General features: G+C 43.5%; 2 protein-coding genes across 11 annotated transcripts in view; one reads left to right on the top strand and one right to left on the bottom strand.

Annotated features, from left to right (window-relative positions):
* Positions 1-2,706, bottom strand: part of KDM1B (lysine demethylase 1B) — a 43,665-nt gene extending 40,959 nt beyond the window's left edge. For 2 of the 7 annotated variants that reach the window (XM_070778338.1, XM_070778336.1), the window contains exons 1-2: positions 2,530-2,661; positions 2,151-2,194 (exon numbers count right to left, since the gene is read on the bottom strand). The gene's annotated coding sequence lies outside the window, so the exon portion shown is untranslated. The other 5 variants (XM_019985636.2, XM_019985634.2, XM_019985637.2 and 2 more) reach the window with 5 other exon arrangements.
* On the top strand, positions 1,774-25,940 carry TPMT (thiopurine S-methyltransferase). Of its 4 annotated transcripts, none has more exons than XM_070778344.1 (9): positions 1,774-1,984; positions 9,089-9,272; positions 10,416-10,508; positions 13,495-13,627; positions 17,340-17,392; positions 18,038-18,112; positions 23,138-23,223; positions 24,791-24,835; positions 25,240-25,940. In XM_070778344.1, exons 2-9 carry the CDS (start codon positions 9,133-9,135, stop codon positions 25,350-25,352), a joined length of 738 nt encoding a protein of 245 aa, XP_070634445.1. In that variant the 5' UTR covers positions 1,774-1,984; positions 9,089-9,132; the 3' UTR covers positions 25,353-25,940. The 4 variants fall into 4 exon arrangements, with proteins under 4 accessions (XP_070634445.1, XP_019841201.2, XP_019841203.2 ...); XM_019985642.2 differs by lacking the exon at positions 1,774-1,984 and adding an exon at positions 2,817-2,968; XM_019985644.2 differs by lacking the exon at positions 1,774-1,984 and adding an exon at positions 2,841-2,942.
* The last annotated feature ends 1,434 nt before the right edge of the window (positions 25,941-27,374 follow it).

A 27,374-nucleotide genomic window follows, 5' to 3' on the forward strand; every position in this document is an offset into this window, starting at 1 on the left:
GCTGCTGCTACTAAGTCGCTTCAGTCGTGTCCGACTCTGTGCGACCCCATAGACGGCAGAGCACCAGGCTCCCCCGTCCCTGGGATTCTCCAGGCAAGAACACTGGAGTGGGTTGCCATTTCCTTCTCTAATGCGTGAAAGTGAAAAGTGAAAAGTGAAAGTGAAGTCGCTCAGTTGTGTCCGACTCTTAGCGACTCCAAGGACTGCAGCCTACCAGGCTCCTCTGCCCATTGGATTTTCCAGGCAAGAGTACTGGAGTGGGTGCCATTGCCTTCTCAGGGATAAAGCACTAGGTGGTTTTAAAAAGTACTACTGTCTACCTTAATTCTTATACCCTAAGAAGGGCTTTTGGCTCACATTTTCAAAATAATTTACAATCTCTTTACATAAAACTTATAACCTACATTATTCATAAAATGAACCACGAATAAAGCATATGTAAACATGTACACTGTATATGTTAAGTATTGCAGCAAAAATATTTGAGCCTAATGTGCAGTTTAGAAATGCAAATAAAAGCAGTTTAAGCAACATTTGGCCATGTTACCTGGGAATGCAAGCACTCTCAAAAGAAAGCATAATTTCTGGAAATTTCATCAAACATTTTAACTCAACTGTATACTGAAAAACATATTTTTGATTGCAAAAGAATGATGTAATCCAAGAAATGGTTAAGAGGAAATGAAAACATTAGCTATGAAAGCCGTTAAGAAATCTGTGTGGTCTGGGATAAGTATGATTGAAGATTTTCAGAGTAGTTCATTTTCACCTTTAATTATACAATTAACAGTTATGTACCTTCATTCTTTTTTGACACTGTAATTTCTTTGTTTTCACTGTTGCTGGGTTCTTGGGGCCTCAAATGGAGGAAAAAATTTTAAATTGGAAGGACTACAGTTACTTATGCTTTTAAATATAATCTTAGAAATACTGACCAAGTGTTCGTAAAACAAATTAGTATACTGGAAGTGCTTTCCCACCTGGTTCTTCAAATTAATAAACACACCTAACTTTAAATATAATCAATTTGTTTCAGGTTCAGTATGACCTTATAAGCATAGTTCTTCCTAATTTTAAATTCGTAGCTTTGGTTTTTTCTTAATATGACAAAAGAAAGGAAAAAATGGTTGTGGGGGGTACCTAAATATGTGTGAATATATCAATGTCTAGATTTCTCGTTTAGTAAGTTCCAAGATTTTTTCAGAAGTAACTTATTCAAAAAACTGAAGAAAAAAAAAAACCCACACAGAATCCATAAAAATATGAATTAAAGAACTCCAGGTTGAAATAAAAATGTATAGCGGCATTAACATAATTTCTCCAAACTGGACAAACTACTAGAAACTTCTCCAGAGACAACAGGGGCAAAAATTCCCCTTCGGGCCACTTAAAACTGCATCCACAAGAATCAACTTTCAGACATATGGATCCAGTGCAATTGCCCGAATGCTTTGTTGACGGCTTTCTCTGCACGGAGGATAATTAATTATTGATGGTCATTTTCTCCCATACGTCCTGAAGAAAACCTTCCCTCCCACTCACCTTTCTTCCACTAAAGTCGGTTTAAAAAAAAAAAACAAAAACCACCAACCAATCAAAGTGTAAAAGCCTTGAGCTGTGTGTGCACAAGTGGAGTGACCGATCCTCCAAACGCTTGCACGCTCTCCGGAGGGAAGGCCTGGCCTCCATCTGGCTAGGTTCCAGGTCACAGAACCCCCATTTCGCTACAGCTGGGCCTGTCTCTTCCTTCCTCTTTCACCTGCCAGCTGCTGGGCTGTTGACTAACAGCTACCGAAATCGGGCCGCCCCCTCGGGGTCCCGGGTCCCGGAGGAATCACCCCAGCAACCTGGCAATGCCGATCGCGTCTTAACGCGTGGTCCCTGCTCTGCAGTCCAGCTAACAGCACCTGCGAGGCCGTACCGGCTTCTCGCCGCCACGCTCTCAAAGCTGGGAGGCAAGCGACAGAGTTCCAGCCCCCGGACGGTGGGTGCCCCCTTCCTCGCAGCAGCATTTCCCCGGTGACAGGGCTCTGTCAGCCCCCAGGAGGGAGCCCCCAAAGGCTCCCTGTGCCAGCGGCAGCCGCCTCGCTTTCCGAAAAGCTCTCTCGACTCCTCCGAAGTCGGAGAAGCCGCAGCCTCCCCAGGCTCACCTTTGCGCTGGAGGCGTGCAAGGAGGCGCGGGGAGACGGCACCCCTGTACAGAAAGCAAACATTGTGGGGAGGTGGATTAACCAGCAACACCGCGAGGAATCCGGGAAGCCGGTCGCTCCAACACCCCAGGCCAGGAATCCACCCCTCCCGCCCATTCCTCGGGCTGGGACCCTCCCCCGCACCCCTCGCCCCTTTCCAACCCCGGGACGGAGGTAGAGCCCCAAGGGACCAGTCCACCTCGCACCCGGGCGAGGAGCGCGGCTCAGGGGCAGGAGAGCTTGCACCCCGGCCAGGCTGCTTTGTGCAGAGCTGTCACCAGAAATCCGCCGCCGCCCCCACGCCCGCCCCCGGAGCCGCGCGTCCCCCCCGCCCCCCAACCTCGGAGCGCAGGCGAGACCGAGCGCGCCGCCCCGGGCTGCGGGCGCCTCTCCGGAGCCGCGCACCTCGCGCACAGGACGGCAGGATCCGCGCCGCGAGCCGCAGCCTCAACTCGGCCGCCGCCGCCGCCGCCGCCGCCGCTTCCGCCCCTGTCACGACGTGACCCGTGGTGGGAGGAGCCGGCAGGACCGGGGAGGAGTCGGGTCCCCGCCTTCGCCTCTGCCGCGCGGCTCGCCCCGCCCTGGCCATTTCCGCCGCTGCGCAAAGCCAGGGCGCCTGGGGAGGGGGGCGGGGTCTGTGCGCCGCGGGAGGGGAGGGCCCGGGGCGGGGCTGAGCCGGGGGTGCGAGTCTTCAGCCCTTACGGCCCCTGGGCAGCGTCAGAGTCAGCGGTCGGCGGGCGGACAGCGCACGAGGTAGGGGCCGCCGGGCGCGGAGGAAGGTACGGTGACCAACGGGCCGTTTGCGAGTGTGAGTGTGTGATCGGAATCGGGAACGGGGCACCCCACCGTGCGCGCACAGCCCGGCAATCCACGCCCTGAAATGGACTCAGGGAGCCTAGTGGGAATGGGTAATAAATGACCTTTCTGAGTCCCTGATTAAAGTGACCGCCAAATCACTGTCGGGTATGGTTGATTTTAAGAAAAGAGAAATACTTGCCAGAATAATGAATGGTGCGTGGGGGCGGGGAAGTGGGAGAAATGGGGTGTTGTAAACATCCTGTGTCTTGCTCCATGGTAAATGCATAGGTGTGTGCATATGTAAAACGAAATCACTGAGCCACACTCTTAAAATTTGTGCACTTGAGTTTAAAATCTTCAATTTTAAATTTACTTCAGTTTTCTAAATTCTACAATTTGCCAAAATTTTAAAGTAAATTTACTGAATTTTACTAATGTTAATTTAGGAAAATTTAACTTCAATTTACTAAATTTTCAATTTGCTAAAATTTTAAAATAAATTTAAAGCAGAAACGTGGTTTTATTGAAAAGGTGAGGAGGAAACCAGATTTGGGAGAACACCCATGGAGATTTGTGCACATCTGCTATTTCTGTGTATGGGTAAGATATGATTGTGAAATTAGCCTGTCCTGATTCTTATAATTTTGTAGTTTTATCTTGTTATAGAAGGAAATTTTTTCTTTCTCCAGAAAGGGACGTGGACAAGTTAAGTACATGTTGAGAAGCTATGAGAGCAGCTAAGAAATTACTAAATTATATTCATGATACCGAGTCTGTGTGAGAGGGGTATTTGTGTTAAGTTGCTTCAGTCATATCTAACTCTTTGCAACCCCATGGACTGTAGCTCATCAGGCTGCTCTGTCCATGGGATTCTCCAGGCAAGAATACTGGAGTGGATCACCATTTCCTTCTCCAGGGGATCCTCCTGACCCAGGGATTGAACCCAGGTCTCTTATGTCTCCTGCACTGGCAGGCAGGCTCTTTACCATTGGTGCCTGCTGGGAGGAGAGGTTGTTGCTGTTAGCCACTCAGTCGTTTTGGAGCTGAACTATTCCAGGCTGCGCTTGTGCTTTGTTCAGTCGTGACTCCTGCGACCCCGTAGACTGGAGCCTGCCAGGCTCCTCTGTCCATGGGATTCTCCAGGCAAGAAGAGGAAAGTGGGTTGCCATTTCCTTCTCTGGGGAATCTTCCCGACCCAGGGATCGAACCCTGGTCTCCTGCATTGCAGGCACATTCAAAGAGAATATTGCTTATGTCAGTCCGATTCTTTACCGACTGAGCTAGATGGGAAGCCCAATAGGCTGCCCTTGTTCCATGATAAAATAATGCTTCCCTTTTAAGTAGAGAACTGTTTTAATCAGGCTCAAGTTCAGGTGTCAAAATTTGTGGCTGAAAATGGAAATGGGAAAACTACAATTCGCTTTTCTGTACACAATATAGTCAGATACTCCTCCCACCTCTCAGAAGATTCAAGAATCACCTCCTGACATGTCAGGGCCTTTCAAAAGCCATTTGTTAACAACTGTTTGCTGGAAAGTGATTTGTGTTCTTAATTCCAAGGGAGGTGCCTTCTCCATTAAATCCTAAGCACACTGAAGCCCAATTTGTCATAAAGGGAACTTTTTCTTGAAGAACTTCTTTTCCGTGATGTTTGCTGTTCTCATAGATGAATCATTAACTCCACTAAGATTAGCCTGCTAGTGTAATCCAAACCAAATTAGTTTCACTAATGATTCAAAGGATATGTTAGAACTATTGTGTTATATTGTCCTTATGTAACAAATTTCATATTGAAAAGACAGACATTTTCCACATACCTTCAGGTAGATTTGCAGTTATGGTCACATGTCTTTTTTCCTTAGTTCTCTTTGTAGAGGAAAAAAAAAAAGGAACAAAGAGTATTGCTCATCATCCAGTTATACTAAGGGTTAAATTGCAACCCCCTGCAGAGAGTGATATTCCCCAAGTGTTTCAGAACTTCAGGAAGGAAAATAAGAGTGAGGCATTATGTGTTTTGGATCAATGGCCCCTAAATAGCATGCTTCAGAGAGAATTACAGCGGTCCCAGATTTCTGCAACTTTTTGTACACAGAAATCACTAAAATCAACTTAAAGTATCTGTTCTTTGTGATTAGCAGTAATCTTTTACCAAGATGTATGCTAGACTATGGGCTTCCTCAGTAACTCAGCGGTAAAGAATCTGCCTGCAATGCAGGAGCCACAGGAGACGCAGGTTCAATCTCGGTGGGGAAGATCCCCTGAAGGAGGGCATGGCAACCCTCTCCAGTATTCTGGAGAATCCCCATGGATAGAGGAGCCTGGCGGGTTACTGTCCATAGGGTCGAAAAGAGTCAGGCACGACTGAAGTGACTTAGCATGCATACGCACACTAGGCTACATATTTTTCCTAGTTAAAAAAAAAAAACAAAAAACATCTTATGTATGCAGAACATACATATTTGGAGCATTTTCCCGGAGCTGTGCTCTGAAAGGCTGTGCCCCTGAAAGGTTCTCTCCCAGGCTATTGTCCTCAGTGAGGTCCCCAAATAAAATTGACATTCATAACTCTTAGGTTGTGTGTTTTTCTTTAGGTCAACACTTTTGTATGCATTTTCCATTCAAAAAAAAAAAAAGGTTTGAGAAAATTATTTGAAAATGCAGACTTGTGGGATAGAAGTGGGATACTGAATCCATGCGTCTGCTTTTATTCCTTCCTGAAACTCCACCAAAACAACAGGATTTTTAAAGGCATAAAGGAAGGACAGAAGAGAATAAAATTTCTAAATCAAGAAAGCAGATGGACAAGTAGTGAAGGATTTCGCAGACTGAAGAAAGCTAAATTCTAAACCAGCAATGGGGAAGCCAGTGAGCAATCCTACTTGGAGTATAGAATTCCCCCGTGCTCACAAGCTATCGGCACCAGGTATCTCTGGGAAATGGAAGGGTCTAGTCTAAATTAAGGCAATTGTTTGAAATTCTGATTCCTGAAAAGCTAAGTTCCTGATCCCTTCCTCAACCTCCTGCTCCTCACGGCATCACCAGACGTTTGCAGGTTTATTCCCTGGAGAGGGTACAGTCTTTGGACTGGGAAGATACAGTTCACAGCTGGGGATGGGAGTGCCATACTCCCATCCATACAGAAATTAACTCAACACAAGTGAATGAATGCTGGCACCTCCTTCTGCTTTTATCCTTTTCTCATGGGCAGAGGAGCCTGGTAGGCTGCAGTCCATGGGGTTGCGAAGAGTCGGACACGGCTGAGGGACTTGACTTGAACTTTTCACTTTCATGCGTTGGAGAAGGAAATGGCAACCCACTCCCCTGTTCCTGCCTGGAGAATCCCAGGGACGGGGGAGCCTGGTGGGCTGCCGTCTATGGGGTCGCACAGAGTCGAACACAACTGAAGTGACTTAGCAGCAGCTGCATGTGAGTATAGAATCATGGTCCCAAGGACTCAAGCTTTCAACAGGAATTAGAAGGTCCATTTTTGGAAAGTCTTGAATCCAAATAAATAAATAAAGATCATGACATCTAAGTTTCCAAATGGTATCTGCTCATATCATTCTACACTAAAGCTTAGAGTCAGTAAGCTCCATCCACAAACTTAACCTTATAATCAGCTTTTTGGTATTTACTCTTAAATGTGAGTAGGTAAGGGGGCTTTCCTGGCGGCTCAGTGGTAAAGAATCCACCTGCCAAGCTGGAGATGCAAGCTCAATCCCTGGGTCAAGAAGATCCCCTGGAGAAGGAAATGGCAACCCACTCCAGTATTCTTGTCTGGAAAATTAAATGGACAGAGAAGCCTGGTAGGCTACAGTCCATAGGGTCACAAAATCAGACATGACTGAGTGACTAAACAATTGCTAGGCATTTAAGGACAGTCACTAGTTTGGAAGACAGAAGACAAAACCAACAGAAAAAGTGACTCAGTAACAAACCATGCAGGTAAATAAAAGAAAATATTATAACCATTCTGTACATAAAAATAAAATGAAAAGAGAGCATCAGAAACAAAAAGGAGCTCTTAAGAAGTAAAGACTTGAAAGCAGGAAAGAAGAACTAAATAGATAAAAATAAGGTGATTTCTCAAAAAATAGGGCAAAACAGTGAAGAGCTAGAAAATAAAAAAAATATGAGCGATTTACAGTATTGGGTCAGGAGATTCTATTGTTATTGTTGTTTAGTCGCTCAGTGGTGTCTTACTCTCTTGGGAACTCATGGATTGTAGCCCGCCAGGCTCCTCTGTCCATGGAATTTCCCAGGCAAGAATACTAGAATGTACTGTCATTATTTCCTTCTCCAGGGAATCTTCCCAATTCAGGGATTGAACCTGTGTTTGCTGTACTGTAGGCAGATTCTTTACCACTTAAGCCATTTGGGAAGTTCTACAACCACATAAAAGGGGTCTGAGAAAGAGAAATAGAAAAAAAGAGGGGAGGGGATCAAAATCATCTGAATAATTCAAGACTTCTTCCAGAATTGAAGAATATGAGCTTCCAGATTAAAAGAACTACACCAAACAGATGAAAGTGGACCCAGAGTAAAGCATAGAATTATGAAATTGCACAAACTAAGGGACAAAGCAAAGCTTTGAGAGAGAGAAAAATATTGGCCACGTAGAAAAACCATCGGAATCCGAATGTCTTTGAATTTAAGCATTAACTCTGCAAGCTAGATGATAAGGGAATGATTTCTTCAGAATTGTGAGTGAAAATGTTTTCCACCTGAGAATTCTTACCCAGCAAAACTATACATCAAGGATGGGGAATGCTCAGTGGCTCAGTCACGTCCGACTCTTGGCAACCCCATGGATTATAGTCCTCCACGCCCCTCTGTCCATGGGATTTTCTAGGCAAGAATATTGGAGTGGGTTGCCAGTGGGTAGGGAATAGTATGAAGATACTTTATACATGTAAAGTTGCAGAAGAAACCCTTTTCTCCCATACACCCTTTCTCAGAAAGCTGCTGAAGGTTATACTTTACCAATATAAGGGTGATAACAAAAAAAAAAGAGGGGGATAGCCAATTAAGGAAACAGGGGATCCAGCACAAGATAAAAAAGAAAGCTTCAGGATGATGGTCGGGAAGGACCCCAGAAGGCCGGCTGTGTACCACGAGAAGAGAGCATCCACGTTAGAAGGCTCTTCTCTAAGATGACGTTGATAGGATATCTGATAACTGAAGAGACTGGGAGTGTACTAATAAGAGATTGGGAGAACTTAGTGCTGAATTAGTAATAAATACATAGAAATTTTATAAATGAAAAAGCCAGACAGTTATTAACTATAGAATAAAAAAGTTGTACAGAAAAGGAAAAGTAATCATAGAATTCTACATGGCTTAGCTGAGAATAGTATTCACCTAGTCATTGTAATGTGTACTTGAAATATTTAATCACAAATATGCTATAAGTGCACGGATGCAATAGGAAAAATGAGAAGGTGGTATGTGTGTCTGTGTGTGTTGACAAGTTGAAAGAGGGCTAAATGCTGATATTTTCTAGATGCTTCCTAGAAGTGAAAAATTAAGATACAAAATACGCATGGTATTTGAGCCATATTTTGAGTTATATGTCAAGATTCAGCTAAAAGAATTAAAGATGGTTGCCTCTCGTTAGAAATGGGGACCTGCTTCCATAACTCTGTTGAACTCTGAATTGTGTACAACATAACATTGGTTAAAAACAGTAAGTGAACATTAAAAGAAGTTTTCAAAATTAAAGAACGAGATGTTAAAGGGACTTCCCTAGTGGCTCAGTGGTAAAGAATCCGCCTGCCAATGCAAAAGAATGAGATGTTAGAAAAAATTCTCAGCTAACAAAAGTTATACTGCCTGTTTATTTTTTTATCCTCTCTCTTTTAAAAAGTTAAACTCTTTTACTCTAAGATGTAATTCAGTTTATTTAAAGATCCTTCCTAATATGGATTATGAGGTATGCAGTTAACATCAGACTCACTGAAAAGTAACTTTTGTGTGGCTTTTCCTTGAATATTGAAATACTTTTTAAAAGTACACTGCTGGAAGTATTAGGGTTTTATTTCATTTATCATAGAATTGAAATGCCCTTATATGACAGCATTACAGACATTTTTCATTTTTAGGCACTGGGGACATTTGTTTGTGAGCCAGAGCCATCTACAAAACCATGGGTGATTCAAGAGCCTTACTTGACAGTGAAGAGTACCCAAACACTGAGGCTCAGAAAGACCGAGTGCTGACTCTGGAAGAATGGCAAGAAAAGTGGGTGAACCACAAAACTGGATTTCATCAAGAACAAGGACATCAGTAAGAAGTGTTTATGTTTATATTAAATGTTGGTCTATAACAGAAATGCCCCATCAAAAACTGACTTTGGAAATAGAAATAATAATATAGGTACACATTATTTGACTGATTTTTAAGATACACAGGTTTAGTTTTTCACATTTGAGCATCTTTGAAGTCAGAATGCATCTGTGGCATGTCATGGTTTAATTGGCAGTGATATTTCTTCCCGTGGAGTATAAATCCTGGTGCAACCTACAGTTGATGGCATCTTCAATTTTTGGAATATGTCTTACTTTAATCCCCTGTAACACCTATTCATTGGTCACGTGTGTTTATACATACCCAGATGCTCAAGCTATGTTAATGCTACTATCTCTTTATACTGAAGAGTAGTGGTGTTATGACTTTGCTTTCCAATAGCATATGTTCAAATGTTAAAGTACTGTCTACATGGTGGAAGAAGAGAAGTTGAGAGAAATTAATGTGAGCTACATGCTGAGCAATGTAATGGTAGTAGAAGTCAGCTTTGAAGCAGCAGCAATAAATGATGGCCCATTGCCAAGTAAAGTGGTCATGACAGATGTTCCTTCGTCCAGGCAGCCACCCTGACTGCCCAGGGAACATTGTTGTTATTATTACATTTGCACACTGAGTACTAGTTGGGATATCATTCCAGAGCCGTTGTATGAGTTCTCTCTGTTGTGTGGCTGGCCTTAGAACATACACACAGGTGGTGGTGGGTGGTCTGACTCTTCCGACCCCATGGATTATGTAGCCCATGTAGCCAGGCTCCTCTGTCCATGGGATTCTCCAGGTGAGAATCCTGGAGTAGGTTGCCATTCCTTCTCTATCACATAGGTATACATTTTTAAAACATATCAACTAACGAAAAATAAAATTTTGATTTTAATTACTAACCAGGAAAATCCCAGGTTTGGGTCAGGTTAACCCCTCACTAGCTACATGACTGAGCAAGCTGCTTAATCTTCCTGTTTCTTCATATGTAAACTGGCGATTTTAATAACCAAGGTTCTCTACTGAGTAAAAGTTGTTGGGAAATATTATGTGAGATAATGCATGAAAGGTACTTAGCATTATATGATTGTAGTCCTTTCCTCTGTGCCTTGGGCTAATTAAAACAATTTTTTTTTTTCTTCCCAGGCTATTAAAGAAGTATTTGGATACCTTTCTTAAAGGCGAGAAAGCACTGCGGGTATTTTTTCCCCTTTGTGGAAAAGCAGTTGAGATGAAATGGTATGAGCAAATAAGCATGAACATACTCTCTTGTCTTGATGATAAATACTGTGGGTGAATATTTAATAGGATATAAGTTTTAAAAGTTCCTTTCTCAGGAAATGTACAGGGATTCTATATTTAGTAGACTATTATTGATGGGTTCATAGAGGCAATATTCTCAAACAGTTAGGACACTGCCTAAACAGAGGGGTGAACTTGTCTTTTTCCTTGTTGAGTTAAGAAAAAGAATTAGTTTAGAACCATTGAGATGGGAGAGGGGAAGATGGAACCAGTTTTCCATCTTAATTCTCCTTCACCTTTGTGCACGGTTTAGTTTTTGTAGGTGTTTTAGGAATGTGGCTAAGTTAATTTTATGTATTTTAAATAGAGGTGGACAGAAAAATGAATTACAGCTTTTTGGCAAGAATGTATATAGTCCACAGTTCAGCTCAACCCTCCCCTCCCTCAACCAGCACGTAGGAGTTTTTGTTTTCATGAATCATTGCTAATAAAACCAGTGATAAAGAAAGTGTTTCTTGTGAGTAATTCTCTGTGAAAAGAATTCACTTTAACTAACAAGCCACCCTCAGTATGGGTTACCCTGACAATTGTTTCCTATACAGAATTTGTTGTAATGATTGATGTACAGATCCTATCTATGTGCCAAGATGTACTATTTATTTATAAGCATGAACACTGAGAACTTTGATCATCAAGCAGGAAAGAAAAATAAAATATATGAAAATGATTAGTAAGTGGAAAAATACAGTAACTTAAAAATGCTCTGTTCCCTATGTAAATATAGGTGGCCAAACCACAGAATGTGTATGCATTGGGAGTGGATTTTTGAGTGGGGACAGTGACATTTTTGCAGCCTGCCACCGCTCCCGCAACTTGTAGCTGAGAGCTTTTGCAAGTGGCTGCTGTACCTTAAAGAGTCTGCTGCTGCTGCTGCTAAGTCACTTCAGTCGTGTCCAACTCTGCGCAACCCCAGAGACGGCAGCCCACCAGGCTCCCCCGTCCCTGGGATTCTCCAGGCAAGAACACTGGAGTGGGTTGCCATTTCCTTCTCCAGTGCATGAAAGTGAAAGTGAAGACGCTCAGTCATGTCCGACTCTTATCAACCCCATGGACCACAGCCTACCAGGCTCCTCCGTCTAGGTGGCCACAAAATTGAGAACATTACATCCTAACTGACTCACTGAATCAGACAAGAGAATTTCTTTGGAAACTACCTGCAAGAAAAACGTTAACTCTATGAACAGATTGTTTTATTGTCATAAGTGTTAACAACCTGGTTCTAGCAGAAGCTTTGACGCAAGATTAGAAAACGGTATAAGGAAACAGCCGATTAAATGTGATTGCTGAAGGTTCCTTTAGACTTTAGGGTCTAAAGTCATTTATAATAAGAATGCCAGAACTAAGCTACTGTAATTGTAGGTGGCTTTCTAGGTGGCTCAGTGGTAAAGAATCTGCCTGCCAATGCAAGAGACATAAAAGAGGAGGGTTCAATCCCTGGATGGGGAAGAAACCCTGGAGTAAGAAATGGCAACCTGCTCCAGGTTACCTGGAATGTTCCATGGACAGAGGAGCCTGATGGGCTACAGTCCATGGGGCTGCAGAGAGTTGGACATGACTATTATTGTATAAAAGTTGTTATGTTAGAGGATTCTTCACTTATATAATAAATTTGTGTATTAAAGGTCTATACAGATATCCAGTGTGAATAGATAAACTATTAGCTGAAACTCAAAGACATTAACATAGTGTTTAGGACATTTTCTTAGATTTTGGGTTTTCTTAGGGCAATGGATTACAGTATAATGCAGTCTGTGTGAGTCCACTGTAGGCTATGCTTCATTTTTTCCACATGTAAAAATTTGTACTTTTTGACTTCCTTCACCCATTTCACCCATCGCTCACCCCCAGGCTCTGGCACCTACCAGTCTGGCCTCTGTATCTATAAGCTTGTTTTTGTTTTTGTTAGATTCCACATGTAAGCGAGATTATATGCTGTTTTTCACTGATTCATTTCACTTAGCGTAATACCCTCAGAGCCCATCCATGTTGTCATAAATGGCAAGAGTTCAATTATTTATGACTGAATAATATTCCATTGGAACAGTAAAGTTTTTTTAATGTGTATCCCAACTCCCATCCCCATAAACTTCATGATTTTATTGCATGATTTTGCATGGTGCAGTGGTTTTTAAGAAGGCATGTGTTGCATTATAGCATAAATGACTTATGTGTTTATTTAATGTGGCATAAAAATCAATACTGTACCTGGGTATTTGTGTCACGAGTGCTGTTCTCCCTGAAGTCTAAGATCCCAAGACTGAATTCTGTAACCATAAAGCTAATCAGGAAAATCCTAGCTATTTGCATATGGTCATGAAACAAATTTCTGGATAGGGTTTAGTGCAGATAAGTGGAAATTTTAACATTGTTATAGAAACGGATGCTAATGTTCTAGCCCTGTGTACTCCAGTACTATATCTTATCAGCCCCATGTGGCTATTTAAACTCAATCACACAAGCCACGTCTCAAGGGCCCTAGGCTATGTGGTTAGTGGCTGCTGGATTGAACAACACAGGTAGAGATTCTTCTCTCATCACTGAAAGTTTTAATGGACAGAGCTGATTTCTAGAGATTGAAAAGCATATCAAATTCATAGGATGCTGTTAAATCAAAAACTCTTCCAATCCGGTCCATTTTTAGTAAATCAACATTTTAAGGTATAATTTTCCAAGCTTTTAAAATTTCCCCAAGGTCCTATAAACCCTTTTCTCAGAACTCCACATAGCATAGAGTTTGAGAATATATAGATTATGTTATATAGAATATATAGAGAATATATAAATCTGCTTACTGTGGATCTGCATGTTCTGTGAAACCCTGTGAGTCTGAATTCATACAAATCTCTTAAAATTAAGGAAAATATATGCTTTTATTTAGTGTTGTACTCGAAAGAAAACTTTGTAATTATATGATTTGATGCAGGTTTGCAGACCGAGGACACAGTGTAGTAGGCGTGGAAATCAGCGAACTTGGGATACGGGACTTTTTTACGGAGCAGAATCTTTCTTACTCAGAAGAACCAATTATGGAAATTCCTGGAGCCAAAATATTCAAGGTGTGTTTGGTTTTGGCAAATATTATTTCCATACCCCACAAAAAAGGTTTTTCTCAGCATGAGTAAGTGAAGACACTATACACATCAGATGACCCCTCTTAATCTTCAGATTCACCAGGACTTTATATAGCATAAGGAACATAAAAAGATAGACCATAGCTAGATGTGAACAAATAGACATGAAAAGCCAAGATCAAAGCTTATTTGTCATATTTTTGGTTTGGGTTTGTTGGCTTTTTAATTTATCAACAAATGTTTCTGAGAATCTGTCAAGTGCCACACCCTGCGTAAGACACGGAAGAGATGAAAACACTGTCCCTGCCCTAAAGAACCGCTTAGCTTAGGAGAAAAGAGAAGCATAGGAGACTATTTGTCATACAGGGAGCTCAGTCAAACGACTTGGGGTATTAAGCAAACCGAGAGGGAAGTTTCCTAACCCAGCCTAAGGGGAGCTTCCTGAAGTGTGGTGACAGTTAGGGCTGGGACAGGCAGGGCATCAGGTCAGCCAGCTCAGGTGCCCTGTGAGGCTGGTACCTCATTCTGCACCACAGGGTTTTAAGTGGGAACGTGACAGCCAGGCTTTCTTTTGCAACCAGCCACGGTGGCTCAGATGGTAAAGCATCTGCCTGCAATGCTGGAGACCCGGGTTCAATCCCTGGGTGGGGAAGATCCCCTGGAGAAGGAAATGGCAACCCACTCTAGTATCTGCCAGGAAAACCCCATGGACAGAGGAGCCTGGTAGGCTACAGTCCCTGGGGTTGCAAAGAGTCGGACTCGACTGAGCGACTTCACTTTCACTTTCACCCTTGTAGCCTCAAGGGAAGTGAGTTTGAAGGGCGGTAGCCCCCTGGCAGAGACACCAGATAGGAGGTTGTGAGCAGTGGTCCGGGAAAGAACTTGAAGGGCTGCACTGGGAGAGCGATGGGGTGCTTAGAGGAACAGATGGCTTAAAGCCATGTTTAGGGTGTCACACTGGGAAGGCCTTGGTGATTAACTGAATGGGAATCCAGAGGGTGATGAGGTTACATTTCCAGCTCAGATGACTGGTTGGATGGCGAAACAGGAGAAACAAGTTGAAGAGCAGAGAAAATGAGCGTTGTTCTGGAGATGATTAGTTGCAAAGATGTGTGGTATGATAAGGGGGTACTGGCAACTGTCTCCAAAGCATGGGGCAGTGTCTGGGCTGGAAATGATAGATTTGAGAGTTGTCTTCTGCCTGTGACCAGAATGATCCAGTGAAACTGCTGCACTAGCTTGGAATAATAATGGGGAAATAAGCAGAATCTACCCAAATGAGAACAAGTAGAGACTGTTTGTTCAGAGGGAGTCAGCCAATTGCATTTGGCAGAGGCTCAAAGCCTGGCAGTGGGGTGGGAAAGCTTCCTGGTGAAAGATGTGAAGGCTTCAGGTGCTATCGGCTAACTCGGAGCAGCACCCCAGTGATTGCTTTGGGAAGCATGTTTGAGTTGGAAGAGACGGGGAGGAGGGGTGGTGTTATAAATCAGGGAGGATGGCGGTCAACTGACCACCACCCTGCAGGGTTGCGGTTTGACTTCTCAGGCTGCTTGCTCCAGAGGCTATGGATCCAAGTTCTCTTATCAGACATGAGTTGTTGGTACGTGCAGTCTGGCCACTGAGTTTGTGTATTCAGTCTCTCACAAAGTACTCTCTTCTAAAGATTGAAATTAATCGCTCAGGTCAGTAGGAAGCTTGAGAGTACTTTATTTTGCAGCTTCCTCCCAGTTCGTTTTTAGATCATCTAAGAATCCTGGTTGCCTCGGTCCACAGAGGCTAGTCCTCCTGGGGGCCATGGTTCTCAGCCCCAGTTGCTGCTGCTGCTGCTAAGTCGCTTCAGTCGTGGCTGAAGCCATATGGCTGACTCTGTGCGACCCCATAGACGGCAGCCTACCAGGCTCCCCCGTCCCTGGGATTCTCCAGGCAAGAATACTGGAGTGGGTTGCCATTTTCTTCTCCAGTGCGTGAAAGTGAAAAGTGAAAGTGAAGTCGCTCAGTCGTGTCTGACTCTTAGCGACCCCATGGACTGCAGCCTACCAGGCTTCTCCGACCATGGGATTTTCCAGGCAAGAATACTGGAGTGGGGTGCCATTGCCTTCTCTGTCTCAGCCCCAGTGGCACCTTTGAAATTGTCTGTGGATCTTTTAAGATTCCCAGCGCTCAGGCTAATTAAGTCATAACCTCTAGAGGTGGGGCCTGGCACCAGGTCTGAGTAAACCTCCCCAGTGAGTCCCATCTGCAGCCTGAATTGATATTCATGGGCTGTTCTCCTGGCCTCTAGACCCCTCCCCCCTGTGTTTCCAGAGACCTCCCTGTGTTTCTGCAAAGACCTGCGCTTCTCTCATCGTAGCCTCTGTTGGCACCTCATTTCAGAATAAAATCCAATATTTTCAGACCCTTTAGTACCTCTCCTACCCTGCCCCTCTCCTAAGCCCAGGCTCCTCACCGCCCACCGCCGTGATATCAGCAGATGCGTCTAGCCGGTTCATCCGTGGCCACCTTTTGTTCCTCCTTTCCCCGAGCGAGGGCAGTGAAGTGAAGTCCCCGCTCTGTCTGCTCTGTTCCCACAGTTCTGGGCACACAACCAGAACAGCACAGCCCATCCTGTATCGTGGTGGCTCTCTGTTCCCACGCCTCACTGCCCCCACCAGGCTGTCCTTACCCGGGTCAGGGCCTATATCACATTTACTGCAGTCTCTAGAACCCAGGCTAATCCTGTCCACTAGACGCTTGGGAAATAAATGCTCATCGGCCAGTGAAAGAAAGAGAGAAACTGGGGAGTCAACAGAACTGCACTTTTAAAATGTCTGCCTGGTAACTGAGCAATCTGTGTGCTCGTCTTTAAGGGAGTTAAAATGTCAAGATTCTGCTAAAGGGAACCTTGCTAAAATTTAACAAGTTCCAGAGTAAGTGCTAATTGATTTTCAGGGTTAACCAATCTCTGATTTTCCTTTTCTTTTTTTTTTTTTTTTTGAGTTGATCCCAAAGAATCCCATACTGGTTTTTAATGTTTTGGTTTTTTTTTTTGGTTTTTAATTTTTTAAAGTGCCATTATTTTCAGTTAAAAAATATTTGTGAAAGTTGCAAGGTGCAGGAAGTGAGAGGGAAAAAATCGAGAGGAACTCACCGAAATGATTGAAAATCACTGTTCAGATGGTGACAGGCAGGTTTTTTCTTTATTATGTAAATTCTTTATGCTGCTGCTGCTAAGTCACTTCAGTCGTGTCCAACTCTATGCAACCCCATAGACAGCAGCCCACCAGGCTCCCCCGTCCCTGGGATTCTCCAGGCAGGAACACTGGAGTGGGTTGCCATTTCCTTCTCCAATGCATGAAAGTGAAAAGTGAAAGTGAAGTCGCCCAGTCAAGTTTGACTCTGAGCGACCCCATGGACTGCAGCCTACCAGGCTCCTCCATCCATGGGATTTTCCAGGCAAGAGTACTGGAGTGGGGTGCCATTGCCTTCTCCGAAATTCTTTATAATGTGGTCCATATTTATTTTACAATTTAAAAAATAAACATTTAACAAATGATGTGTGAAGATGATTTGCCGTGAAATTATGTCCTTTATGTTTTTAATTACATATTCTTTACTACCTATGCTCTGTTTTGTCCCCTCTTTCTCTTTTTTTTTCCTCTAACCATTCAGGTACCTCTTAATAAAATGGTTTGTTTTTTTTTTTACTTTTTCATTGCAGAGTTCTTCAGGGAACATTTCATTGTATTGCTGCAACCTTTTTGATCTTCCCAGGTAGGACTGATGTCTTCCTCTCCACTTTTAAAAATCTGAGTGTTTGCTAGACAGTGATGAGGTAGGTTGAGAATCTTTTTATCACTTCCGTCCAATTTGCAGTAGCATCCATGAAAAACATTCATTTGAGTCTGTGTTCTGCAGCTGGTTTTACTGGAGCCTACATGTCTGCACACGTGATATCTTTGTCCTTGGGTAACTTCTTATTTTGATCCTAGGAAGGTAGGGAAAAGGAGGGGAAGAAAATGTCTTCCACTTCACACCTGTGTCTGTAACGGAAATGCATTTCAGTCTTAGACGGACAGAGGGGAGATCTCTTCTGAGAGTTCCTGTACCTGTTCCAGGGGCTGAGAGCAGAGTTGTTGCAAACTGTCCCTCATGCTTCCTTTGCGCTCCCAAGTCCAAGCTGCTGCCACCAGTGCCTAGAACCAGGCGGAAATGGACAGCTACACACACACACACACACACACACACACACGTGTACACATGTGTCAGCACATCCCTAGAGATTCTGAGGGAAAGCATCTGTGAGATCCCAATTCCTTAACCGCTGGTGAGGTTCTAGCACATACCATGGGGAACCCTGTCTTGTTAAAGATTCGGTTTTTCTTATAGAATTTTTTTTTCTCTTTTTCTTTCTGGTAGAGCAAATATTGGCAAATTTGATAGGATTTGGGACAGAGGAGCCTTAGTCGCTGTTAATCCAAGTGATCGCAAACGGTTAGTGATTTGGTTTCTTTAATTATGTTGTTTCCCCCCTCTCCCCTTTTTAGCCTTAATTCAGTATCTCATACTTTTTCTGGTTTCCAGAAGATTCCTAGACTTTTACTAGTTTGGAATAGCTTGTTGTATTTGGAATTAGAAGACCTGTATCCAACAGTATCTTGGTCTAAAAAGTATAGGATTTGGCCGTGGGGACACAGGCGCAAGACTTGTGGCTCTGTCACTTCTAAGCCATGTTACTCTAGTCAGAACATTCAGTTCCTCTAAGCCTCAGTTTACTCCTCTGTAAAACTGTAATGTTCCTACTCATACCACCCTCCTCACTTCCAGTGACCCTGCTGCTGCTGCTAAGTCACTTCAGTCGTGTCCGACTCTGTGTGACCCCATAGATGGCAGCCCACCAGGCTCCCCTGTCCCTGGGATTCTCCAGGCAAGAACACTGGAGTGGGTTGCCACTGACCCTACCAGCTAATAATATTTGTTGGATTATTGCCATGTGCCAGACTTTGTTGAAATGCTTTATGTCGATCAACAAGTTCCTCCACAAAGTCGCCCTGTGAGGTATTAGGCCATCATTATTCCCATTTTACAGATGAGGAAGTAAGGTCAGAGAGGTTAAAAGTTATATGTCCACAGGGTGGCAAGCAAGTGCATGACAAAATTGAGATTCAGGGACGTCCCCGCTGGTCCAGGGATTAAGATTCCACACTTGCACTACAGGAGATTCCTGGTGTAGGAACCAGATCCCACATGCTTCGTAGCGCAGCCAGAAGATAAAATAAAACAAATAAAAATAGTTAAAGCCACGCCCATGCCTCGGCCCCCTCATATGGCTGTTGTGGGAATGGAAAGAAATGACACGTGCAGAAAGTGTCGACCCTAAATGACAGTTTAAATATTAGCCGTTACTGTATTAGGGCTTTTGATCTGGGTATTTTGAGTGGCCATTCGTCTGTACCTGGTCTAATTAGAAAATTAAACTATGAGAAGGCTACTGAGTGAAATGTGATCCTTCCTGTGTACTTTCCAACCCAGATGTCATTCACAGACTCATGTGGGTGTAGCACATAAATATTGAATTATTTAGTTTTATGGAGGCAGACTCGTAGCACGTGGCCAAAAGGGTTGGGACTACACATCGGTGAAATGAAGTCTCAGATTTTAAAAGTGAATTGTTTGACCAATTAGGCTTGTTGCCACACCTCATCTTTTTTTAATTAGACCGTGCCACATCCTCTTAATATGTGTTTTTCCCTTTTCTTTCTGACACTGTGCCTCTCTTCTTCCCTCTCTGGGACCCTTCCCTACCTCACATGCTTGAAAGTCATCGTTCCCTGAAGGACCATCCTTAGCGGGACTGTTCCTGCCTCTCCCCTGTACGCCCTCCTTCAACGATCACTTCAGTTCTCCTGTTACCGGAAACTTTCGTTCCAGTGTTCAACAAATACACATTAAGTTCCTACTGTGTCTAAAAACACACGATGCTGGAGAAATAACTGAACAAGTGCACGTTGGTATTGGCCCTCGTCGTTTCTGTATTTCCAGTTCTGTTCTTTTCCGAAAGCTGCTTGTGGAAAAAACCCAAACAAACTTTTTGGCCAACCCCAAATAGATATAAAATGTTAACGCATAGTAAGTGAAAGTGAAGTCACTCAGTCGTGTCCGACTCTTTGCGATCCCATGGACTGTAGCCTACCAGGCTCCTTCGTCCGTGGGATTTTCCAGGCTTCAAGAATACTGGAGTGGGCAGCCATTTCCTTCTCCTAACGCATAGTAAAAGCTTAATAAGTATGTGTTGAGTCAATAATTGAGAACAAATTAGACTGAAAGCCAGGGAAATACAGTTTCCCAGCAGCTACTATTGCCTCTTCCGTCCTAGAAATGAAGGCCTTCCAAATGGCCCCTGAACTGTTTAATTCATGGTAAGAAAGAGTCATGAGGCTCCTCTGGACTCTGTATTCCTGGTGCCCTTCTTCTCTTTTCTCCCCTTTCAGCCATCTGTGTGTGTGTGTGAGTGTGTCTGTGGTCACAGCCCCAAGAACTCCTGAGAACACTGGCCTTTGTTTCCGGAATAACTGTTTATTTTGAGCCATTGGACAGCTCCATGACTTTATCTTACATTTAAGGTACTTAGTGCTTTATCCCAGTCCTGCCCTCAGTACTGGGTGTCTTCCTGCTGAGATTACATCTGGGCGAGAACTGCTGTGTTTTCTGCTGTGACACTTAGGCCTTTTGTCTGACATCAATCAGATCTCTTGTTTTTCTGAATTTTTGGAAACAAGTTGAGAAAGTCTGCATTCCAAGAAGAAGGATGCTGGTGAGCCCCAGGACACCCTGCCGAACCCATCTGACTCATCACTTCCTGGGGACAGCGAGTTCTTTCTTGTTAAAAATGATAATCGGAAAGTTAAGACTCGAAGGTTTCTGCTCAGAAGTTTGCTTGGGGCTGGTTCTCTGACATGCGCGGAAGAGCGACCAGCTCAAACAGCTCGAGTTTTAGGGGCGTTGATGTCATGGATGCCGAAGGAAGAAGTCACTGACTTCTTAACACATACTGTGCTTAATACAAGTGCTTACAAGCACATACAAGTGCTGAATACACACTGTTCTAAGCACTTTCTATGTGTGAGCTCACTGAATCCTCACAACCGCCTGTGCGTTCACTGCTGGTCTTATCCCCATTTAACAGATGGGGAAACTTGAGGCACAAAGGGATAAAGACTTCGTCAAGCTTACACAGCCAGTAGGTGGAGAGGTTGGACTTTGAGCTTGGGGACCTTGGCGAGCCCGTCCTCCTAATCTCCACCCTAGACAGTCTCTCTGATTTCTCCCAGGGCTCCAGACAGGGCTGGCTTCACAACTGGACCTGGTGGAAACCCATATGCCAAGTGCCAAAGCGCCCTACCCAGAGCTCTGCAGCCTGTTGACCTCTGTCTGTCTCTCTCACTGCCACTCACCTCCTTGTGTGCATCTCCTCTGTCCTCCTGCCTCAGCACTCAGCTTTCTCTGCTGACACACTCCTGCTCACATGTATCTGACTCACAGCCCTTAGCCTTCTCAGCTCCAGCCACCGCCCAGAACAGCAACTTCAGGGTTTAGTTCAAAGACCACAGTGAACCATTAACTCCTCTTTTTTTTTTTTTTTCTTTTGAACTTTTAATTTTATATTAGGGGCTTCCCTGGTGACTCAGTGGTAAAGAATCCACCTTTCCATGCAGGAGACATGGGTTGAGTCCCTGGGTCAGGAAGATCCCCTGGAGAAGGGAATGGCCAACCCACTCCAGTATTCTTGCCTGGAGAATTCCATGGACAGAGGAGCCTGGTGGGCTACAGTCTGTGGTGTCGCAAAGAGTCAGACACAACTTATCTACTAATGACAACAGACAATATTTTATATTGGAGTATAGCCCATTAACACTGTTATGATATTTTCAGGTGGACAGCAGAGGGACTCAGCCATACATATACATATAGCCGTTCTTCCCCAAACTCCCCTCCCGTCCAGGCTGCCACATAATATTGAGCAGAGTTCCCTGTGCTATACTGTAGGACCTTCTTGGCTCTCCATTTTAAATACAGCATTGCATCCATCCCAAACTCCCTAACTATCCCTTCCTCCATCCTTCCCCTCTGCCCCTGGTAACGGTAAATTTATTCTCTTAAGACTGCACATCTGTTTCTGTTTTGTAAATAAATTCATTTGTATCATTTCTTTTTAGATTCTGTATATAAGGGATGTCATAGGATATTTATCCTTTTCTGTCTGACTTCTTCACTCAGTATGACAATCTCTAGGTCCATCTATGACCAACTTCCCTTTGGATCTAACTCAGTTTCCCAGTGGAGTCATCTGATCGGTCAAATTCATCATTCTGTCTCCTGGTTGGTCTGCTGATGGGCCCTGTTAGCATCTGGTCTCCACTCTGAACCCATCAGACGTGGCTGGGAAGTGGTATTGCCTGCGGCCCAGGACACCCGCTCCAAAGGACAGTTGCAGTAGCACTCAGGGGTCATGCCATACTTGCAGAACTCTAATGTTCTTGAATTTCGACCTGTTTATCAGTCTTGCACACGGGCGTGCTAAGTCACTTCAGTTGTATCTGACTCTTTGTGAGCCTGTGGACTGTAGCCCACCAAGTTCCTCTGTCCATGGGATTGTCCAAGCAAGAAGACTGGAGTGAGTTGCCATGCCCTCCTCCAGAGGATATTCCTGGCCCAGGGATCGAACCTGCATCTCTTATGTCTCCTGCACTGGGAGATGGCTTTTTTTTACCAATAGCGCCACCTGGGAAGCCCGTTTATGAGTCTTCTGTCCAGCTAAAAAGAGGAGAGGGATTGTTTTGTGCCTCTTATCTGAGCCCCTGGCAACCACCCCATCACCCAGAATATTTGTTAGACTGCAGCATCCCCAGCCCCACAGCAAACCTACTGACTCAGTCTTGGGATGACTGACACCCAGGCATCTTTTCTTCCCATGGATGCCCAGGTCATCTCGATACCAGCCTGGTCTGGGAACCACTGCCCCAGAACTGGCAGTGCTTCTGGAAATACTTGTTCAAAGCTGACCGGCCTCCGGGGTCCAAGTCACTCTGGAAGGAGCCTCTCCTCCACTTTATTTGACATCTTCTGGTCTGAGGGGCTCCTTCCTGAGCCTGGCTTCCTTTGTTTTTTTTTTTTTTTCCGGTCTGTTCCTCGAGGCATTTGGATCTTAGTTCCCCTGTCAGGAATTGATCCCAGGACCCCTGCTTTAGAAGTGCAGAGTTTTAACCACTTGACCTCCAGGGAAGTCCCAAGAGCTCCTTTTGATTCCCGTCTTCTCTATCTCCCAGCTTAGGTGGGTAACATCATTTGCTGAGCCCATTTCTGGCTGTTTAGAATAAGACTCGACTTCGTGTGATTTTTTCGGAGAATTAAACTCGTAACAGAGGAAAGGAAAGCTAGGCTTCCCTCCCTGCATCTGGTCTTCCACAGGCCTTGACTTTGTAAAGAAATGTAACACGTGCCTTTTTGTATTCTTTTCAGCTACTCAGATGTAATGTTGTCCCTAACGAGACCTGGGTTTCGGTACCTCTTGTCTGTTTTTTCTTACGATCCAACCAAACATGCAGGTAAAGTTTCCTTTTTGTTCTTTTTCCGGTTGCCTTGTTTCCTGATTTCTATGACGGGGATAGCATTATTTTCTCCTACTTTATCTCATGGGAGGCATCCTGCTTATATACATGAAGTCTGTGTCAGCCGTGATGGGGGGATGGGATGCGTTGGGCTGATGCCAACAAATACAAATACATCTTCATAGGAAGATGGGGTGAGAAGCGCATGTGGGAAGGTAGGAGGTGGGCAGGAAAATCTCTATTGCTGCTTTTTAATTGCTGGAATTTTATAATTTATTGCATGTTAAAAATGTTCTTGTTCTGTCACTAAGTTGTGTCCGACTCTCTGTGACCCCATGAGCTATAGCATGTGTTAAAAATAACTGTATATTTTTTGAATGTGTAAAAGGGATGTTTTCTTCTGGATTCATTTAAATGTGTTTGAACATTAATGCTTGACCTTTTAAGTCATGGCTTTTCAGGAAGAAGTGAAAACCAAGTGCACAGACTTTCAATTTGTAAACATTCCCTTTTTGATTTTTAATGGAGCTTTTAAAAAAGTTCCTTGTTTTATACATATTAATGTTAGTGGGTTTTTTTTTCTGTTTGAAGAAGTCAGTTCTTGAAAACTCATTAAAAGACGAGACCTAGTAGCTATAATTAAGTCTGGGAACATTTGGATGGAAATAAAAACTAAGGGAGACAGATGTCAGCCCTGCAAATGTGATTTATCAACTTACTGACCAGAGAGATGTTAATACACCTTTCGTTTGTGTGTTGTGTGTATGTGCTCAGTCGTGTCTGGCTCTTTGCGACCCCGTGGACTATAGCCCAGCTGGTTCCTCTGTCCATGGGATCTACCAGGCAAGAATACTGGAGCAGTTTTCTATTTCCTTCTCCAGGGGATCTTCCCGACCCAGGGATGGAACCTGTGTCTTTTATGTCTCCTGCACTGGCAGACAGATTCTTTACCACTCTGCCACCAAAATGTTACTGACTGAGACATTTCAAAATTCACTTACATAATGAATCGGCAGCCACAGGTGTTAGTTTCAGCAAAAATGCCCCAGTCAATGATGTGTTAAATTCCCTTCCTGAGCAGTAGGCCTAAGGAAGGGCCTGTGGGAAGAAGACAGAGCAGGCTCTGTCTGGGGTGGAGGCTCAGAATACCTTCTAGAATGGGGCAGAAGTTGTTTCCTTTAAAGTGCCCGCAGCAAAATGGGCAGAGTGTGTAGAATGAGGGACTGTGCATGGTCGAAAATCTATGCTCTGGAAGCAGCAAGTCCCAGGGGAATTTGTTCATGAACTCCGCTCTCACGTCCCTATTCCCAAGTCCCACAGCTGACTCAGCGTCTCATGTAAGCTGGAGGTGCGCGTCTGCCGTTAGCTGGTCTTTGGTGTAAGATGTGCAAAATAAGAAGCAGAAAACGTGTCCCATCCTCACCTGTTTGGATAATCGAGTTGTATGTGGAAGGAATATCCCTAGGTCATTGGGAATAAGCTGAGAAGTGGGCCCTGAAGGTTTGTTTCTCTTTAGAATTAGATCTGTAGAGCTTACTCTTCACCATGTTTCTCTTTTAATTAGGTCCACCGTTTTACGTTACAGATGGGGAAGTTAAAAAATTGTTCGGTAAGTTACAGATGTGTGCTATAACTTTATAAGTAAAGTCAACTGTTTTGAGCTGTTAGCAAACTATTAATATCTGAGGTACTTAAAAGTCCATTTTATTGGAGACTATTTTAATCCCCCAAAAAGGGACCCATCTCTGTAATATGCCTTTTTAGCTAAATGGTACGTTTATGTTAAAGGCATCTCAATTCTTCTAGAGAGATGGTATATTTATTTTAACTCTTAGGAGTTAAAAATGATAATAACATTCAGCGTTGAGAAAATGTATTCTTAGTATTTTCCCATTTTCATTAAAAAGAAAGGAAAAATCTTCAGTACACACAGTTTTTAAATCACGGTATGTTTTTGAAGAATTGATTGTATTTGTCATAAAATTTTAACTTGCCACTTTGTTTTTGTTTCAGGTTCAGTATGCAATATTCAATGTCTAGAGAAGGTTGATGTTTTTGAAGAACGACATAAAAGTTGGGGAATCGACCAGATTATTGAAAGGTTATATCTATTTACAGAAAAGTAAATGAGACCTAAATAGAAGCAAATAATATCAAAATGTTTTTGAACAATTGAAAATTGTGCTAAGGCATGAAAATGGATGACTTTTGCAGGAAAAATTGTTCACAAATCATATCACAGATCTTTGCTAAAAAAATGCTTATAACTTTTTAGAAAAAGCACATATTTTGGAAAGGAGTGTATGACTGAGAATAAAATATTGTACTTGTATGTCTTACAGATTGTAAGAATTTTTTACAATCAGCAGATATTACTCATATAATTAAAAAAGAAAAAAGAAATGCAATGTATGTAACAAATATAATAGAAAAATGGTATCTTTATGAAGTTTAGAAGCACTGAGGAGATGCAGCACTTTTAACAGGGTTCAAGGTAAAAGCTAACCATCTAAGACATTATAATAAAACATTAATTTTTACTATAAACCCTCAAATTGTACTAAATCCTAGCATTCCTTTTCATATTTTTCTTCTTATATAATTTTATATGCGACAGAATGAGGAAAAAAATTTTTAACTAATGAAATTGACCACTCTATATGGAACAAAATATTTTTCTCAAACTGTAAAAATAAATCATTTTTAGAAGTTTTTTCCTGTGTTTGGCAGTTTTTTGTTTCTCTTAATCTAATCTTGTTTAAATGATAAAGTCTTAAGAAGTGAGGGGTACTTAGGGGTGGGTTCATGTCTGTTCATTATGAAAGTTTAGAGTCAAAACTTTTCAGTTTTCACTAATAGTCACATTTTGTTAAATCAGACATTCCTCTCTTACTGCACCACCTAATACCTAAACGATTCAGCTTGTTTAGCTCATTTTAGTAGGCTGGGGTGCATTATTAAAATTATTTAATGGTGTGTGTGTGAAAATTTGAGAAGCGTTGACATTTCCAGATTCTCATTTCCAACCATACAGCTCCAGCTCATTTTTCTGTGGGTGCTCGAAACGTTCAAGCCTCTACCACTTACCCCTCACCACTGGAGCCCAGCACATGGGGCACAAGTTTATGAAATTAGACAGGTGGGTGAGTGCTGGAGGGCAAGGTACCTGGAGGGAAAGCAGAGCTGGAGATGTCACCGGACCCCAGGTCGGGTCCAGGGAATCACGCAGGTGATGGAGACCTGCCTATTATGGAGGTCCCCCAAGGCTGGCCCGAAACTCAAAACTCACCAACCCAGGAGGGGTTCAGGCTGGCAGTGGTAGCGAGTTTTTGCTCCTGTGAGCTCACAAGCCCGAGCTAAGGTGCCTACTGTCTTTGCTCCTTCTCGGTTCAAAAGTTGCGTCTCTCCTCCTGGACTGAGTTGCTTCTAGTCTGTGCCACTGGCTGTCTTCCTGCCTTCCTGCCGCAGGTACACTCTGCGACATAACTGTGTCCTTGGACTCGTTCTGGGATTCCTTCTCAACTGCATGTGTGTGGTGTGTCTTCCCAGGCTTGCAAAACCAGCAGCCCGCCTGCTTGAGCGCTGACTCCATCCCCAGACTCCACGGCCTGTCGCCCTGCACCCCCTCTCTGCTGTCACCGCTTGAGCTGGGTCTCCATTTCCCCTCCTCTTCCGCCTGGTGCTTTGCACAGCAGTCAGCCACTGACCACAAGACCCGTTCTTCAAACTCTGTCCCCTGTGGGGCTCCTTCTAGGGGGAAGCAGGAAGAGATGGTTGTGCTATTCCTGGGTCCTTTAAGGGAGGAGTATTGGAAGAAAGTACAGAGGAAATCCATGGACACTTCACCACAGAGGAGGAAAGATTCTTCTTAGGAAACTCAGAGTTAGGCTCAAGGAATTTCTTTTATTAATCATCATGTGTTTATATGTGACCAGGATTATACTCTATAAGGTACTTGAGAAACCTTTCAACATGGACTTTAGAGATAAGCAAGTGCTTAGCATGATTCCTAGATAAATGCTATTTTCCTAACAGTGCTTCCTATAAATACTAGAGAACCATCAAAGAAAAGTTTTAACATTGGGGTTTGCTGCCTGTATGTTGCATCCTTTTAAGTGTTCATTAGTTCATCCATTTAAAAAACATGT

The sequence above is a fragment of the Bos indicus genome, chromosome 23 (genome assembly GCF_029378745.1).
Source record: "Bos indicus isolate NIAB-ARS_2022 breed Sahiwal x Tharparkar chromosome 23, NIAB-ARS_B.indTharparkar_mat_pri_1.0, whole genome shotgun sequence".
Classification (NCBI taxonomy): domain Eukaryota; kingdom Metazoa; phylum Chordata; class Mammalia; order Artiodactyla; family Bovidae; genus Bos; species Bos indicus.

Coding starts and splice junctions, on each gene's coding strand:
- TPMT (XM_070778344.1), top strand. CDS start 9,133: ATGGGTGATTCAAGAGCCTTACTTGACAGTGAAGAGTACCCAAACACT. Junction 17,393..18,037: donor AACCTTTTTGATCTTCCCAG/GTAGGACTGATG, acceptor TCTTTCTGGTAG/AGCAAATATTGGCAAATTTG. Junction 24,836..25,239: donor GGAAGTTAAAAAATTGTTCG/GTAAGTTACAGA, acceptor TTTTTGTTTCAG/GTTCAGTATGCAATATTCAA.